The sequence below is a fragment of the Neoarius graeffei genome, chromosome 17 (assembly GCF_027579695.1).
Source record: "Neoarius graeffei isolate fNeoGra1 chromosome 17, fNeoGra1.pri, whole genome shotgun sequence".
NCBI lineage: Eukaryota > Metazoa > Chordata > Actinopteri > Siluriformes > Ariidae > Neoarius > Neoarius graeffei.
Window position 1 is genome coordinate 34,644,968 of NC_083585.1, and position 19,028 is coordinate 34,663,995.

The 19,028-nt window shown below is 42.2% G+C and overlaps 1 protein-coding gene across 1 annotated transcript in view; it reads right to left on the reverse strand.

The window, feature by feature from the left end:
• Window positions 1–18,764, reverse strand: part of kcnh2a (potassium voltage-gated channel, subfamily H (eag-related), member 2a) — a 35,106-nt gene extending 16,342 nt beyond the window's left edge. Inside the window, exons 1-5 of the mRNA XM_060943493.1 lie at window positions 18,689–18,764; window positions 17,748–17,978; window positions 2,442–2,606; window positions 1,496–1,915; window positions 968–1,179 (exon numbers count right to left, since the gene is read on the reverse strand). Coding sequence (XP_060799476.1) covers window positions 968–1,179; window positions 1,496–1,915; window positions 2,442–2,606; window positions 17,748–17,978; window positions 18,689–18,764 — 1,104 coding nt within the window. The remainder of the gene's footprint in view (window positions 1–967; window positions 1,180–1,495; window positions 1,916–2,441; window positions 2,607–17,747; window positions 17,979–18,688) is intronic.
• Window positions 18,765–19,028: the final 264 nt, after the last annotated feature.

A 19,028-nucleotide genomic window follows, 5' to 3' on the forward strand; every position in this document is an offset into this window, starting at 1 on the left:
TCCATGCTCATTGGCACACAGAAACACGATCACAGGTGTTTGGCTCAAGTGACAGAAAGTGTGATCAATGAGATAAAGGCTCTTTAAATGGGTTGAGACTCTGGAGAAGAGTGCTACAGGATTAATTCAGTACTGAAGAATGAGTATGAGTATGGGTATGGGCGCCTTTCTTTTCCATGCAGGATTACACCAACCAGAAAGCCCCATTTATCCACATTATTCAGTGTCTGGCACAGATATCAGCAACTCAAAGGTGCAGAAAAATGTGCCTGGCCATGAACCTCACACACACACACACACACACACGTTTGTTTCACTATCCCTATGAGGACCTTCCACTTGCATAATTATTAGTGCAGTTAATTAATGCTGTGTCTGCACCTCAACCTAACCCTAACCTTCACCTCAGTAACAAAAGGAAACTTTTTGGTTCTTTTATTTATTTATTTATTTATTTATTCTTTTTTTTTTTTTACTTTTATTGAAAAAAAAAACAACAACCCCACAACAGCAATTTCCTTATGGGGACAATCCAAATGTCCCTACAAGGTCGAAATTGTCAGATTTTACGATTCTAGTGGGGACATTTGGTCCCCAGTACTATATAAACACACACACACACACACACACACACACACACACACACACACACACACACACACACACACAGAGAGAGAGAGAGGCTGATGTATGACTTTTGACTGCATATAGCATGTTATCATTATGAAATGATCAACCTTGCAAAGACAGTAGTAAAATATACAATGTTCAATGCTTCTTTCAGGGCTCTTAGGTTCCTTAAATTGTTCTACTTGGAATCCTTTCTGATGGTAAAATACTCCATTGTAACGTTACACATAACACAAAACTTAGAGCTACATTAAGAATCCTATAATAGAGCCCTTAAGAATCCTATGATTTCAAGTTTTCTCATTTTTAAGTCTCAACTGAGAGTTTTTCTACTTACCTGAGTGACTTTCTCAGTCACATTGTGGGTCCGATCAATCAACTTGCAAGGCGTAATTATATCAATCTCACTGGAAGGGAGAGTTACCAAGGGGTCTGGTTTGAAGTCGATTAAGTTGTGTGTTGCTATAGGACTAGTATTTACCATGCGGAACCGTATCAGGTCTGAATCTGATGTAGAGTTAGGCAAACTGGCTTTACGATGCATGGCACCTGGACAAACAACAGACATGCTATAAGACATTATACATATCTAATTTTGTTATCCAAAGCTGTAAATGACTGTAAATATAACACCAACAGTACAACTGTTAATACTTACTACCACTATTGAAAACAACCACAAGTCCATTTATGTATAGTATTTCCATAAATGTCTAATTTTGTTATCCAAAGCTGTAAATGACTGTAAATATGACACCAACAGTACAACTGTTAATACTTACTACCACTATTGAAAACAACCACAAGTCCATTTATGTATAGTATTTCCATAAATGTCTACCAATAGTACCAATTCCATCCTCACCCATGCTGCTGGGTCTGATGGGAAGCTTCCTGTCCCAGTTGCAGACACTAGACGGCAAGTGGCGTGTGCTACAAAGGCTTTCACATGAGCGGCTGTGGGACATGCTGCAGTTGGAGGGTGAATTCTTTGGGCAGTCTGAGGGGGACTGCAAAAATCCATGGAATGGGGCTTGGGATGGTGGTGAGGACTGAAGCTCACCGTGTGGCTCTAGAGGTGGTTCATCATCCCACAAAAGCAATGGAAGCCGTCCTAGTGCTGATCGATCTGGCAGGGACAACAGTTTGTCCAGAGCCACTGACTCATGGCCCATGTGTGGCATCTTGTGCATGTTACCCAACTCAGCGTCATCATGCAGAGATGACTTGCTGCTACTCAGAGAGTTAAACAAAGGCCTGGGCAGCTTGAACCTGTGTTTGCAAGCTGAAGCAAAGAAAATGACATTTTGCAACCAATTAAATATTTGATTATATGATTTTTTTTGCATATGTTTTTTGAGAGACAATATGATTGCCATTTATACACTAAATCTAAGTATTTCCCCTGAGTTAATATAATAATATAATAATAATATAAACTTTATTTCAGACATCAGGAGTCCATATGGCATTTAAATATATAAAAAAAAGCAGTATAAATGATAAATTAGGACAAAAAATAAAAGCAAAGAAATAACAACAAGCACATACGTAAGGACAGTTATAAAAAATATATATTAATTGATGATTAATCACATATGAAAATATAAACCTCCAACAATTAAGTGTCCAATACAAATCCATTGTGCCATGTAAAACTATTACCATGTACAAATGTATTTATAGAAGCATATGGTCTCATTATAACCAAGCTGTTGATAAAACACTTACTTTGGTGCTTAATAGACATTATAGGCTTAAACGCTGGCCTAAAGGAATCTAATTGAATACACATTGTCTAAAGTCAGCACCTTTAGAAATCCATGGAATTGAGAATCTGTGGTTGTCCTTTAGTGGTGAGCTGTTAGCAGTGCTGTCCTGCTGGTCTGCCAGCTCAAAATTCAGGATGAACATGATGACCAGTCCATCCTCATTCTTGACTGGAACCACATCCACCAAGCAGAGGAAACACACTCCTGTACGGAAAAGGCAAAAGTTCAGATGTGTGTGTGGAAAAATAAATAATTGTAGGCAGCAGAAGGTAATGCTGATGCCTCACTGCTCCAGTGATGGGGTTTGATCCTAAGCTCAGGTTACTTTCAGTGTTGAGTTCAACATGTTCTGTCTGTGTCTGTCTGTGTACTTGCCAGTAGGTGGATTGTTTACAAAGTTATCTAAATACTGTATCTTCTACCCTGTACCCAGCAATATGACTAAATAAGCAAAGGATACATAAAAGCCTTATATCAGTAAAGAGAACATCATTCTCTAACTAAATTAAAATCAATCGATTAAATGGCAAAACATAACCGATTTCATTCTCTGTTCTATATTAATTAGAAGATTAGATTAGAAGAAGAAGCCAAGAAACCATTTTATTTATCACATGTACATTCAAGCACAGACTTAAGGACAGTGAAATGTTTCCTCTGCATTTAACCCATCTGAAGCAGTGAACACACACACGCACACATAAGCGAGCAATGAGCACACACACACACACATATATATATATATATATATATATATATATATATATATATATACACACACACATACATACATACATATATATATATATATACACATATATATATATATATATATATATATATATATATATATATATATATATATATATATACACATACACCCAGAGCAGTGGGCAGCTATGCTACAGCACCTGGGGAGCAGGTGTGGGTTAGATGCCTTGCTCAAGGGCATTTCAGCCCAACCTTCAGGCCGTGGCTGCTCCATGTTAACCTAACTGTATGTCTTTGGACTGTGTGGGAAACTGGAGCACCCGGAGGAAACTCACACAGAAAGGCCCCCATTGGCCGCTAGGCTCGAATCCAGAACCTTCTTGCTGTGAGGTGACAGTGCTAATCACTACACCATTGTGCCACCCATGAATGTAAGATCACAACTTTTCTAATAAGGGTATCTGTTAATGACCAAAGCTTTCCCTGGTGAATTGTAATTAATGGTGGAGCATTAAATAACCAAAGCATAAAGTTAACAAATTTACACAAGTTGTTTTTCATTGTCATGATTTCTATTAATAATAAAGTCCTAGTTACATACTTGAATTATATGACAGAGCTGGCAGGCCTGGGATCAAGGTACATGTTTGAGGTGTTTGGTGATTAAAGAAGAGAGACATGCTCTTTTGTTCCTCATAATGGATGAATTCATACCACCAGTATCTGTTAACACATGGCAATACTCTGTACCATCTGTTACTAATGACCATCTAACCCCAGTTCCACTGACATTGTGTTTTGCAAGGACTACAAGATAGCATATTTGAGAAGATGAGAAGGAATTCTGTCAAATAAATATGTAAACCTTCTGAAAAACGCATATGGGAGTGAGAAAAAATGAGAGAGGGGATTAAAAGGAATCAGTGCCTGAGGGAAATTATTGCAAACAAGGGCTTTATTCTGCGGGGCGTTTGGCTTCTTCAGCACCAAGGACAGAGTCACCAAAGGCCAGAGAGAGGTTAATGCTAAATAAGGAAAGGATTGGGTTTTTTTTGTGAGAACATAAGCACCATATAAAAATGAAATTACCAAAGGGATATAAAGCCTCAAAATCTTACAGAGAATACCCACCCTTCACAAAACATATTTTCTAAGATAAGCACTAATTTCAGGCTACAGACTTTTTAGAAACCATTTACATTGATTGGGTCACATTATGCTGAAAAGTGAAAAGTAGTGAAAAGTGGCTTTTAATTTGGGCTTCATACAATTCTTGTTTTCTTTCAATAAATGTATGCTTTTATTAATTTTTAGCTTCAGTATCAGCTTCATTCTGGTTGTAGTGGATCCATAGTCTATCCCAGTCTGTCCCACACTGGGTGCAAACAAAAGTAAACCTTTGAAGCAATGCCAGTCCATCATCAGGCTTTACACACACTCATTCACACCAAGGTGCAACTTAGTGTAGCCAATCCACCTACCCATACCCACATAAAGTTTTGTGAGATGGGACACAACCACAGTACCCAGATGAAACTCATACAGATACTAGGAAAACATAAAACTCTGCACTGCCATTACCAATAAATATGCCATAATAATAATAATAATAATAATAATAATAATAATCTCTCTATTGTGAGCTAGCTCAGACATCGTTGACTAGCTTCCTCCATTCTTCACAGTCATCCATGATGTTTTTCAATTTCTCAGTGGCTAATCCGGTGTCTTTCCTCAACTGGTCAGCATAAGTAAGTGCTGGTCTTCCCCTCCTTCTTACTCCTTGCTTTGGCTCTCAAAAAAGCACTTGACTCACTAATTCCTCCTTTCTCCTCCATGTGTCCCCAATAAACTTCAGCCTCCTTACACGAAGTGCTGCTGAGGTTTGTGTACAGCTCATTGTTTGATTTGTCACAGAACAAAGTCATGATATTTTTTTCAGCCATTGGTCAAAACAGGTCTTAACAGCCAATGTTGAATAACAGCACAAAATGTATTTGTTAAGTCATTTCACTTTGTTGGAAGCAATGATACCCAAATTTTTCAGATTTATAAATTAATGACCCTCCAGGAGGGGCGGCACGGTGGTGTAGTGGTTAGCGCTGTCGCCTCACAGCAAGAAGGTCCTGGGTTCGAGCCCTGTGGCTGGCGAGGGCCTTTCTGTGCGGAGTTTGCATGTTCTCCCCGTGTCCGCGTGGGTTTCCTCCGGGTGCTCCGGTTTCCCCCACAGTCCAAAGACATGCAGGTTAGGTTAACTGGTGACTCTACATTGACCGTAGGTGTGAATGTGAGTGTGAATGGTTGTCTGTGTCTATGTGTCAGCCCTGTGATGACCTGGCGACTTGTCCAGGGTGTACCCCGCCTTTCGCCCGTAGTCAGCTGGGATAGGCTCCAGCTTGCCTGCGACCCTGTAGAAGGATAAAGCGGCTAGAGATAATGAGATGAGATGAAATGACCCTCCAGGATTTCGCGATGTTGCGATTTGCAACTTCAACGCAAATTCAACCAATCCCTGCGAATTCAGGGCGGTGTTGCAATTATATCCAATCACCGCAACGTTCCTGCAAATTTGACCAATCGTTGGCGTCGTCTTGAGGTGACGTCGACAAACTACCTTCCGCCTTACTTCCGTGTATACGTTCAAGAGAAGCAGCATGTGCTCAGTGTTGCCAGATTGGGCGTTTTACCGCCTTATTGGGAGGTTTTAAGTGCATTTTGGCGGGTTTTGAACATATTTTGGGCTGGAAAATGTCAGCAGTATCTGGCAACACTGCATGATGTGCGAGTCAGTGTTTATATAGGCTTAAATTCTGTTACTGAAAGTGTGTTATGTTTACAGTGAAGGACTGTGTGCACTTTAAATAATTTTTTTACTTAATACAAGAAATTAATGGATGCCAACATTTTTGCCAAAATGGTATTTTATTTTCCATTGTTTAGGCAGCTTCAGCATCATACTGTGAGATTCTGTTCAAATTGTTTTTTTTTCTTCTATGAAGCCTGAGCCATTTATTTTATTAGTTTATAATTATTGTTTAATTTAGTCTTCAGGAGAGACTGCCTGCACACAGTACTAGTATTAATAGGTTTTTTTTTCTTACATGAAAGTTGAGGCATTTATATTATATTTTAAGGTAACTTCATGTTGTGCTGTGAGGTTTTCTGCACTTTAATTTTTGAACCAACAGGTGCATTTGGATAAGTAAAGCCTATTTTTCTGCATTTTTGTAGTCCTGGTAATCTTTTATATTGGTAAAGTTGTTTATAGGACCATTTCTCAGTGTCTTTGTTTTTTTAATCAATAGTTTTTCAGTAGGGCGGCACGGTGGTGTAGTGGTTAGCGCTGTCGCCTCACAGCAAGAAGGTCCTGGGTTCGAGCCCCGGGGCCGGCGAGGGCCTTTCTGTGCGGAGTTTGCATGTTCTCCCCGTGTCCACGTGGGTTTCCTCCGGGTGCTCCGGTTTCCCCCACAGTCCAAAGACATGCAGGTTAGGTTAACTGGTGACTCTAAATTGACCGTAGGTGTGAGTGTGAATGGTTGTCTGTGTCTATGTGTCAGCCCTGTGATGACCTGGCGACTTGTCCAGGGTGTACCCCGCCTTTCGCCCGTAGTCAGCTGGGATAGGCTCCAGCTTGCCTGCGACCCTATAGAAGGATAAAGCGGCTACAGATAATGAGATGAGATGAGTTTTTCAGTAATAACTTAATATTTAACATATCACTCAATTTTAATCACAAAAAGAGAAAATCGCAACAATTTCTCGCAACTTTCACTTCCTCCCGCAATGTAATCGCAACAAAAACCTAAAAAACACCGCAACTTTCATCGCAATTTTTTGGAAAAAACCCACAACATCAGACATTTTAGCCCGCAACAATCACAAAAAAGGCCCACGGAATCCTGGGGGGACTGATATACGCAGAACCATGGCCTCACTTTTGTTTATAAATGCCTTGAGACCTCAAGAATGGCACAGGAATAGTTTTAAGCATTAACAATAAATCTAATATAGTCATTTTTATGATTAAAGTGATTTATATAGGTAGCGGTCTGAGTGAATGACCTTGATGTCCATAACGTCACAGCAGGAAGTCTATCGGTCTCATCGCCATTTCTGCTAAGCTAAAACACAGAGCTGACTGCAACTCCGATCCTCCATTTTGAGCTAATTTATCGTCATGCCACGTAGATGTGCTGCTGGCGAGTGCAGCAACATGACAGAAGGTGGATTTACGTTGCATTCATGGCCCAAGAATGTTCAAACTGCAAAGATTTGGACGTGTTTTGCAAGAAGTTCACGGGCACATTGGGCGACTATGTAGTGGTCTCTCCTCTGCTCTGCACATTTTACTGAAGGCTCATGTGAGACCTCTGATCTGTTGAGGAGTGTTGGCTATAAGCCCGTATTGACAGAGGGTGCAGTATCAACAATTAAAGGAAAAGAAAACTACAAGAAAAGAAATTTATTTATTTATTTATTTATTTTTTAAAGGAAAGTGAGTTCAGTTGCACCAGTCCTCCCGGAGTGAGCCGAGGGTTGTTGCCAAAACCCGGGACAGGATGGGACATATCGCTCGGGCAGTGACCTTCCTGCAGTTGTTGCTAAAAACCCGGGACGTCCTGTCCCGGGTTTTAGTAATTGCCTGAGCTGAGCAGTAATGGCGGAGTACTCAGTAATGGAGAATGAGGGGAGCAGCCGTCCGATTTCTAAACTGGATATTGCTGCCATCTCACCCTTACGTGGAAGAAGTGAATGAACGGAGAACTGAACGAACAACTGAAAGTCAGATTGTTTCAAAACAATCGGCCACACGATCGGCCTTCAAGAAGCAAGAACACAGACGGGTAAGCACCAACTCTCATTTGGATACAAAACAACACGTTGTTTACCTACATTTAGATCAGAGGTGGGCAAACTACAGCCCGCGGGCCACATCCGGCCCGTTGGCGTTTTTAATCCGGCCCTCAGAAGACAATCATATAAACACGATTGAGTAGGTCTATAAACTATAAGCGTCAGTGTCATCACGTAGACAGGTGTTCTAGAGATCCGTCTTTCCAGTCAGTCGTATTCACGCGAGATTACATTTGCAGAGTGGTGCAGCGCGTGCCATGGAAGTCATTCTGGCGCCCGTGCCACTGATGATCTCGAGAACACAGGATAAAACTTTACAGTGAGTGGTCCTAAAAAAAGAAAAGTGGACAGTGAGTGCAGGGTGTTCAATAAAGAATGCACAACTAAATTTTTTTTTGCTGAAGTCCGATCAAAGGCTGTATGCCTTATTTGCAAAGAAACCGTTGCAGTTTTAAAGGAATATAACATCAAACAGCACTTTTCCTCCAAGCATGCTAATTATGCTAACAACCAGTCAGCACAAGCACGGACAAATACAGCTCAGCGGTTGCTGAGTGAATGTGAGTATTAACACTTTTTCTCTTTTTAAAACTATGTTGGAGCTGTAATAAGATGGTAGTCACATGTTTACAGAAATAATAATATAAAAAGTATAACTCTTAGTAATTTTGGTTGTCGTGGGTGGCTGCTGTAGTGCTGGTGTTTGTTTTTAAGTACCGTGTGCTTTTGGGTGTCTGCTCCGCCCCTCATTTATGTCCCTGTCTGCTATTATAGGTATATTATGAGCAGCTGACCTTGCTTCTGCTTATATCTGTTCCTGGACTTTTGCCTGTGGAGGTTATTCTGATCTATGAGTGGCCTTTTGGAATATGAAAACCTGTTTGGAACCTGTGTTTAGATTTTTTGAGGACTGGAAATATTTCAGTGAGTGACTTTGAACCTGAAAACCAGTTTGGAGTTTTTTGCTTTCTTGAGCTGTTTTGTTTGATTTTGTGGGCTGGATGGATCCAGTGCCAAACCACTGAACTGCAAACATGTTGGCATGGTGTGGTACCCAAACTGTTGAACTGCAAACATTTTGGAATGGTGTGGTACCTCTCCTACTAATGGTGGTTGGTTGTACTGGCAGGCTGGAAGTGGATGGTTAAAAAAAAAACACTCAGGTGTAAATCTATGAGTTCAGTGAAATGTACAAAAATGATATGTACTGATATGTAATTTAGTTCAATTTAATGATATGCAATTTAGTTGTATGTATAAAATGATACAAATATACAAATACACTGGCATCCTACTCATCCTGGCAGCTCAAAGATGTAATTTAAGAATTAAGTGTGCTACTTTTCTTACTATCACGTGTGTGTGTGTGTGTGTGTGTGTGTGTGTGTGTGTGTGTGTGTGTGTGTGTGTGTGTGTGTGTATTACTTTTCTGGATGGATCCAGTGCCAATCTACTGAACTGCAAACATTTTTCTGCTCTGCCTTTGTTGACTGAGAACTAAAGTAAATGTCAATCTGATCTGCATTTGGGTCTCTGTCAGTGAAGGCCTTACAATAACACTAAAGCTTTTCCGGTTTATGTTCGATATGTATGAATTTGGTGTTGGCCCGGCCCGCCTGGCAAATTTCAAAAGTCAATGTGGCCCCTGAGCCAAAAAGTTTGCCCACCCCGATTTAGATTAATACATGTAACTTGTATTGTGTGTTTAAGTTACTGATATAGGATTATTTAATTTGCTTTAGAATGTGATTCTCAGTTCATCTGATTATTTAATTAGCCTTTTACGTTTTATCAGTGAAAATGCATGCATGTACATGTATGTTGCATAAGTTATAACACCTATCCTGTTTTAATGAGAGTCAACCCACAATCAGTGAAGTCAAATCAGTCTTAGTTGAGCAAGTCTGTAACGGTATTTCTTACTTTCACCATAAATTTTTATTGATATGACTTTGGTCTATAGCTGTAAAAGGCCTCGGCCTTAAAACCGGTTACCGCTGTGACGTCATGCACTCAGGGCTGGCTGGCTCAGCTCGAATGCCAACTTTGTGGTTGATTTTAACTCTCAAAAATATATTTTTTTATTCCCATTTATGCAGCATACAAGAGTCAAGGATGGAGATACTATCCACTCAGAAATTTATTTAAAAATAAGGGTTCTACATATCTCCTTTAAAAATTAGTGAGCTGAATTATAGTGAATGTGTGAAGAGTTTAGATAAGGCTTAAAATACCTGTTTTACAGAAAAATCCTTTTCATTAGGTATAATTAATGCATGAGTTCAAATGAAATATAATTTAACTTGGACAAGATGAACCAAGATGATAGTCAAATTGAACTGAAAAATATTAAGGAAATTGGCTGCTGAAGAAGTCATGAAACCCCTACTGCCCTACTGTACAAGTGACCAGGAATAAATAATTAACTGCACAAGCTGATTCTAGTCATTATAGCAATGATCCATCCATCCATTATCTGTAGCGGCTTATCCTGTCCTACAGGGTTGCAGGCAAGCTGGAGCCTATCCCAGCTGACTATGGGCAAGAGGCGGGGTACACCCTGGACAAGTCACCAGGTCATCGCAGGGCTGGCACATAGAGACAAAACCATTCACACTTATAGTCACACCTACGGTCAATTTAGAGCCACCAATTAACCTAACCTGCATGTCTTTGGGGGAAACCAGAGCACCCAGAGGAAACCCACACAGACACAGGGAGAACATGCAAACTCCACACAGAAAAGCCCTCACCAGCCACTGGGCTCGAACCCAGAACCTTCTTGCTGTGATGCGACAGTGCTAACAACTACACCACCGTGCCGCCTATAGCAATGATATAATGTTCTAATTATAGCAATGGAAACCATTACCAGAATCTAAAGACTAACAGGGTTAGTCTTCAGTAAATCTCAGTGAATGATCTGAAGCAAAAGTGTTTTTGCTGCTCAGTCCCTATTTTATGAAGAAGGCATGTTTTGAGTCAAACACAAAACACACTGTTAGTAATCTCATCTCATCTTCTTCTGCTTATCCGGAGCCGGGTCGCAGAGGCAGCAGTCTGAGCATGGAAGCTCGAACTTCCCTCTCCCCAGACACCTCGGCCAGCTCCTCGGGAAGAACACCGAGGCGTTCCCAGGCCAGCCAAGAGACATAGTTCCTCCAGTGTGTCCTGGGTCTTCCCCATGGCCTCCTCCCGGGGGGACATGCCTGGAACACCTCCCCAGGGAGGCATCCAGGAGGCATCCGAAAGAGATGCCAGAGCCATCTCAGCTGATTCTTCTCGATGTGGAGGAGCAGCGGCTCTACTCCAAGCTCCTCCCGAATGATTGTGCTTCTCACCCTATCTCTAAGGGAGCGCCCAGCCACCCTGTGAAGGAAACTCATTAAGGCCGCTTGTATCCACGATCTTGTTCTTTCGGTCATTACCCAAAGCTCATAACCATAGGTGAGAGTCAGAACGTAGATCGACTGGTAAATCAAGAACTTCGCCTTTTGGCTCAGCTCCTTCTTCACCACGACAGACTGGTAAAGCAACCGCATCACTGCGGAGGCTGCACCGATCCATCTGTCGATCTCACGCTCCATCCTTCCCTCACTCATGAACAAGATCCTGAGATACTTAAACTCCTCCACTTGAGGCAGGACTTCTCCACCAACCTGGAGAGGGCAAGCCACCCTTTTCCTGCTGAGAACCATGGCCTCGGACTTGGAGGTGCTGATTCTTATCCCAGCTGCTTCACACTCGACTGCAAACCGCCCCAGCGCATGCTGAAGGTCCTGGTTTGAAGAAGCCAACAGGACAACATCATCCGCAAAAAGCAGAGATGAAATCCTGTGGTTCCCAAACAGGACTCCCTCTGGCCCCTGGCTGCGCCTAGAAATTCTGTCCATAAAAATTATGAACAGAACCGGTGACAAAGGGCAGCTCTGCCAGAGTCCAACATGCACTGGGAACAGGTCTGACTTACTGCCGGCGATGCAAGCCAGACTCTTGCTCCGTTCATGCAGGGACTGGACAGCCCTTAGCAAAAAGCCCCGAACCCCATACTCCCGAAGCACCCCCCACAGAATACCATGAGGGACACAGTCGAATGCCTTCTCCAGATCCACAAAGCACATGTGGACTGGTTGTGCAAACTCCCATGAACCCTCGATCACCCTATGAAGGGTATAGAGCTGGTCCAGTGTTCCATGACCAGGACAAAAACCGCATTGTCCCTCCTGGAGCCGAGGTTCGACTATCGGCCGAATTCTCCTCTCCAGTACCCTGGAGTAAACCTTCCCGGGGAGGCTGAGAAGTGTGATTCCCCTATAATTGGTGCACACTCTCCGGTCCCCTTTCTTGAAAAGAGGGACCACCACTCCAGTCTGCCACTCCAGAGGCACTGTCCCCAACCGCCACGTGATGTTGCAGAGGCGTGTCAGCCAAGACAGCCCCACAACATTCAGAGACTTGATACTCAGGGCGGATCTCATCCACCCCCAGTGCCTTGCCACCGAGGAGCTTGCAAACCACCTCAGTGACTTCGGCTTGGGTAATGGACGAGTCCACCTCTGAGTCATCAGCCTCCACTTCCTCAATGGAAGATGTAACGGTGGGATTGAGGAGATCCTTGAAGTATTCCTTCCACCGCCCAACAATATCCCCAGTCGAGGTCAATAGCTCCCCACACGCACTGTAAACAGTGTTGGCGGAGTACTGCTTCCCCCTTCTGAGGCACCGGATGGTTTGCCAGAATTTCTTTGAGGCCGACTGATAGTCCTCCTCCATGGCCTCACCAAACTCCTCCCAGTTCCGAGTTTTTGCCTCCGCAACTGCCCGAGCTGCGGCACGCCTGGCCTGCCGATACCCGTCAGCTGCCTCAGGAGTCCCGAAGGCCAACATGGCCCGATAGGACTCCTTCTTCAGCTTGACGGCATCCCTTACTTCTGGTGTCCACCACCGGGTTTGGGGATTGCCGCCACGACAGGCATCGGAGACCTTGCGGCCACAGCTCCGAACAGCCGTGTCAACAATGGAGGCAGAGAACATGGTCCACTCAGACTCAATGTCCCCCGCCTCCCTCGGAAGCTGGGAGAAGCTCTCCCGGAGGTGGGAGTTAAAGACCTCCCTGACAGAGTGCTCGTCCAGACATTCCCAGCAGACCCTCACCATACGTTTGGGCCTGCCAGGTCTGTCCGGCTTCCTCCTCTGCCAGCGGATCCAACTCACCACCAGGTGGTGATCAGTTGACAGCTCAGCTCCTCTCTTCACCCGAGTGTCCAAGACATAGGGCCGGAGATCAGATGAAACGACAACAAAGTCAATCATCGACCTCTGACCTAAGGTGTCCTGGTGCCACGTGCACTTATGGACACCCCTATGCTTGAACATGGTGTTCGTTATGGACAAACCATGACTAGCACAGAAGTCCAATAACAAAACACCACTCGGGTTTAGATCGGGGAGGCCGTTCCTCCCAATCACGCCCCTCCAGGTGTCACTGTTGTCGCCCACGTGAGCGTTGAAGTCCTCCAGTAGAACAATGGAGTCCCCAGTCTGAGCACCTCTCAGTACCTCTCCCAGGGACTCTAAGAAGGCCAAATACTCTATACTGCTATTCGGCCCATAGGCACAAATAACAGCAAGAGCCCTCTCCCTGACCCGAAGGCGCAGAGAGGCAACCCTCTCTTTCACTGGGGTAAACTCCAACATAGGGCGGCTGAGCTGTGGAGCTATAAGCAAGCCCACACCAGCCCGCTGCCACTCACCGTGGGCGACTCCAGAGAAGTGGAGAGTCCAGCCCCTCTCGAGGAGCTGGGTTTCGGAGCCCAAGCTGTGTGTGGAGGTGAGCCCGACTATCTCTAGCCGGTACCTCTCAACCTCACGCACAAGCTCAGGCTCTTTCCCCCCCCAGTGAAGTGACATTCCATGTCCCAACAGCTAGCCGCTGTGTTCGGGGATCAGATCGTTGAGGCCCCTGCCTTCGACTGCCGCCCAATCCACACTGCACCGGCCCCCTACTACTACTTCTGTGGGTGGTGAATATTACTGTTAGTAATATTATTAACAAATATAATTAGTATAAGGAGGTCTTCTGAATGTACAAAAAATGTTTTTATAACTTTACAATATCTGAGTGTATGCATGTCCATAGCTTGGAGGGTACACTTTGTTTTTATGTGTTTTATGGTTAGGGCAATCATATGGGCATACTCTGGAAAAACTTAGTCAACTACCAGATGTTTGGTATTTAAAAACAAAACAAAACAGAATCACTAAATTCTTTCATGCAGTACAAAGATCCCTAAGCATCACAATATACCCAGAAATGTTGGATTAGTGAGTGTAAGACTGGGATCGAGTTGGATATAAACACAGCATTCTAATGAATAAAATAAACACAGACAAATCAATTGTGCAAAGCCATAATGAAGGAATCAAATAACCAAAATAAAGCAGAGTCAAAACCAGAATAATAAATCAAAGCACAGATTTTTAAAAAAAGGCAAGTAATGTCAAAAGTAATGTCATTAGTGAAAACCAGGTGCAAGACTTTACAAAAAATGAGTGTGAGTCCAAGTTATTCAAGAGTGTAGGTGATTGTGAACAGGTGACGTTCATTCGAAGTCATGTGACTATGAATAGGGGTAGGGATCATGTGATGATTCAGGTGATGTCTCTTGGTGTTTGTAAGGATCATGGGAAATTGAGTCCATATTTTCAATTGACGCCAACAGACATGTGACAGTGAAAAAAGGGTTCTTCAGTAGTTCTCTGCATTTTATGGGTTTTTAGATTTCTAAGTGGGTGCTAGTTAGAACTTTCTGTTTTAGGAATGTCCTCTGTAGGCAGGTTTTACATAAAACTATAAAGAGGGAGAATTTTCTGATTGATTTTTTTAAATTTACATTCAGGTGACATTGATCTAGAGCACAAGAGTGTGACTTACTTTATAATGTCACACTAGTTAATCTTAAAAGCTGGATTCCTGCCATCATATTCCCTCAGATTATACTTATGGGTTATCCTCATTGTTTTCAAAGAGAATGCAATATTTAACGGTTTACTCATCTAAATTGGGATTTCACTTAAGAGGATTATATTCAATCTGTAGCAAATCCAACTTACTGAAAGGAGAAACCCATGAAAATAACCTCAAATAACCAATGATGGGCTTAGTGCAGGGGTGGGCAAACTTTTTGGCTCAGGGGCCACATTGACTTTTGAAATTTGCCAGGCGGGCTGGGCCAACACCAAATTCATACATATCGAACATAAACCGGAAAAGCTTTAGTGTTATTGTAAGGCCTTCACTGACAGAGACCCAAATGCAGATCAGATTGACATTTATTTTAGTTCTCAGTCAACAAAGGCAGAGCAGAAAAATGTTTGCAGTTCAATAGATTGGCACTGGATCCATCCAGAAAAGTAACACACACACACACACACACACGTGATAGTAAGAAAAGTAGCACACTTAATTCTTAAATTACATCTTTGAGCTGCCAGGATGAGTAGGATGCCAGTGTATTTGTATATTTGTATCATTTTATACATACAACTAAATTGCATATCATTAAATTGAACTAAATTACATATCAGTACATATCATTTTTGTACATTTCACTGAACTCATAGATTTACACCTGAGTGTTTTTTTTTTAACCATCTACTTCCAGCCTGCCAGTACAACCAACCACCATTAGTAGGAGAGGTACCACACCATTCCAAAATGTTTGCAGTTCAACAGTTTGGGTACCACACCATGCCAACATGTTTGCAGTTCAGTGGTTTGGCACTGGATCCATCCAGCCCACAAAATCAAACAAAACAGCTCAAGAAAGCAAAAAACTCCAAACTGGTTTTCAGGTTCAAAGTCACTCACTGAAATATTTCCAGTCCTCAAAAAATCTAAATACAGGTTCCAAACAGGTTTTCATATTCCAAAAGGCCACTCATAGATCAGAATAACCTCCACAGGCAAAAGTCCAGGAACAGATATAAGCAGAAGCAAGGTCAGCTGCTCATAATACACCTATAATAGCAGACAGGGACATAAATGAGGGGCGGAGCAGACACCCAAAAGCACATGGTACTTAAAAACAAAACACCAGCACTACAGCAGCCACCCACGACAACCAAAATTACTAAGAGTTATACTTTTTATATTATTATTTCTGTAAACATGTGACGACCATCTTATTACAGCTCCAACATAGTTTTAAAAAGAGAAAAAGTGTTAATACTCACATTCACTCAGCAACCGCTGAGCTGTATTTGTCCGTGCTTGTGCTGACTGGTTGTTAGCATAATTAGCATGCTTGGAGGAAAAGTGCCGTTTGATGTTATATTCCTTTAAAACTGCAACGGTTTCTTTGCAAATAAGGCATACAGCCTTTGACAGGACTTCAGCAAAAAAAAAATTTAGTTGTGCATTCTTTATTGAACACCCTGCACTCACTGTCCACTTTTCTTTTTTTAGGACCACTCACTGTAAAGTTTTATCCTGTGTTCTCGAGATCATCAGTGGCACGGGCGCCAGAATGACTTCCATGGCACGCGCTGCACCACTCTGCAAATGTAATCTCGCGTGAATACGACTGACTGGAAAGACGGATCTCTAGAACACCTGTCTACGTGATAACACTGATGCTTATAGTTTATAGATCTGCTCAATCGTGTTTATATGATTGTCTTCCGCGGGCCGGATTAAAAACGCCAACGGGCCGGATGTGGCCCGCGGGCCGTAGTTTGCCCACCTCTGGCTTAGTGACTTGAGAGGACTAATGTAAAGAATTCACCAACAACACAAATAGTTCTAGATTAATAATTGCTATATTGGCTTCCTGAAATATCACCCGAGTGATTTACATTTTATGAAGTAATTTAACTCACAGTAGTAATGTAACTCATAGAAGTAATGTATTAGTAAACATTGGAATTTAGTGAAAGAGGAAGAGTTTCAGAAAGTTGTCGTGTTTTTTAGTTTAGTTTTTAGGACTTGTAGAAGAGACAGTAGAGACAGTAAAATTGCTAAAATCTAAATATAACCTAAATAATCCTCCTGTAATTTACATAAATTGAGCAGCCAATGCCAGAACCCTTGGAACGTGAAAACAGGCGTCAGCTATTGGAACGTGAAAACTGTCTCAGCATTGATTTTAAGGTTGTCTTGCTGATTGTGCAGCAATACTGATCCCAACCCAGCCTGATTTAGACCTTGATTCAGACTTGATTCTGACTCAGGCCCTGCAGACGAAACAGTTTGCTAGTCCCAAACACCAACATCCAGTGACAACTGATAAGCACAACATGAAAAGAACACAGTTTGAGTGGCTTTCTAATTGAACTAATGAACTCATAGCAGACATGGCTTAGATGAAATTGATAACTGTACAATGCAGAGGCTCAGGACCTTCAACAGAGTCCTCCTTATACTTCACTGACTAGCTATCCTCCCTAAAACTCACTGGAGGTTTGCTAAGATGCAGTGTCTAATCCAGGCTGATAATGAGCTGGCAGATGAATTGTTCAAATGTTCAACTTCAGAAGAGTCTGAAAATGGATGCAACTCACTAGCTCTCAGGTGCTGCACAAAGTCACTCAACGAGACATGCCAGCCACTTTTAATATAACAACAGCCCAAGTAGGACTGCAGACAATTCGGACAATTTGTTTTACAAACGTGCAAGGATTTTCTTGAGAGCTTTAAAAAGTTGGATATGTGTTTTAACTAATATTGATTGGCATTAAAACTGAGTGTCATTGCTATTCACAAATTGCTAATACGCTTACCATCTTTCCTATAGAGGGAGATCTCCACCTTTCTCTCCTCCGAGCCCAGCAATGCTTTAGCCATCTGGGCCACAGCAGATCTGCCTGTGTGAGGCCCATACAGGAAGCTGCAGGTACATGGCTTCTGCATCACCTCAGCACGTGTGTAGCCACACATGTGGCAGAATCCATCATTGCAGAAGATGATGGCACAGTTCTCGACTCGGGCATTGGCTATGATGAATTTACGATCTGTCAAGATGTGGCAGAGGCATTAATGTTATAGAACATGTTCAATCAGAGGTTGTTTTTTTTTTTCTGGAAAGAGTGATATCAAGTTTCTACTTCATAACCAATGGACTTTTGGCCTTGTTAATGAATATTATCTAGACAAAATGACACTTCATATTATATTTTAACAACTCAGAGCCTAAGTTTAGTGAGCTTTGTACAGAATAATAATTTCCCCAGGATATTCAGAACGATCATTTTGGGTGATGAGGGCTCTTGATATTCAATTCCTAACTTTAACAAGACTAATTATATGAAGCAAAGGCAACTGCTTTAATCTAAGGAAAGATTAATGATTAATGTCTAAGAAAAGACATAAGATTTAGCAGTGTAAGAAACGTGTAATAATAATTCAACAAGCTTATATAACAATGCTGATAAAATTAGCAAATAGCTATTATAATAGCAAACAACAACAATGAAAAACTTTATTACTATTGTTGTTATCCTATTTACATTATAGTAGCCTGAACACAGTGGCTGGCACAGATATCAGCAACTTAAAGGTGCAGAAAAATGTTGCTTGGCCAATGCACCTGATATACACACACACACACACACACACACACACACACACACACACACACACCACTACCACCACCTTCCACCAAAAACAACAAAAACAAAATCAACAAAATAATAATGAGACTTTCACAGTGTTATATTCTTACTTTGGCCCTCAAATTTGCGGATGATGGTGTCCAGGAAAGTGTTCTGAGGTGCGACGTGTCCCCTCCGTACTGGCATAATGCTCCTTCAGTTCAACTAGTTGATCTTGAGGTTCCAGTTTATTCCAGTTTCAGGAATGAGAAATGAGTTTAATCAGGGTTTTTTTCCCCCACACTCGGGTAAATTAGGACCGCTAGTGTAACGCGCGAGCTGCTGTTTAGTGTAAAGTGAAGAGCTCAAAGCTGCATCTAATCCACGACATTTCCGTTAATGAGCTCCGCTCATTCGTCACTTTCCCCCTGGATTTGTGTCGTGGTTTCATGGTCAATTAATCCGCGGTTT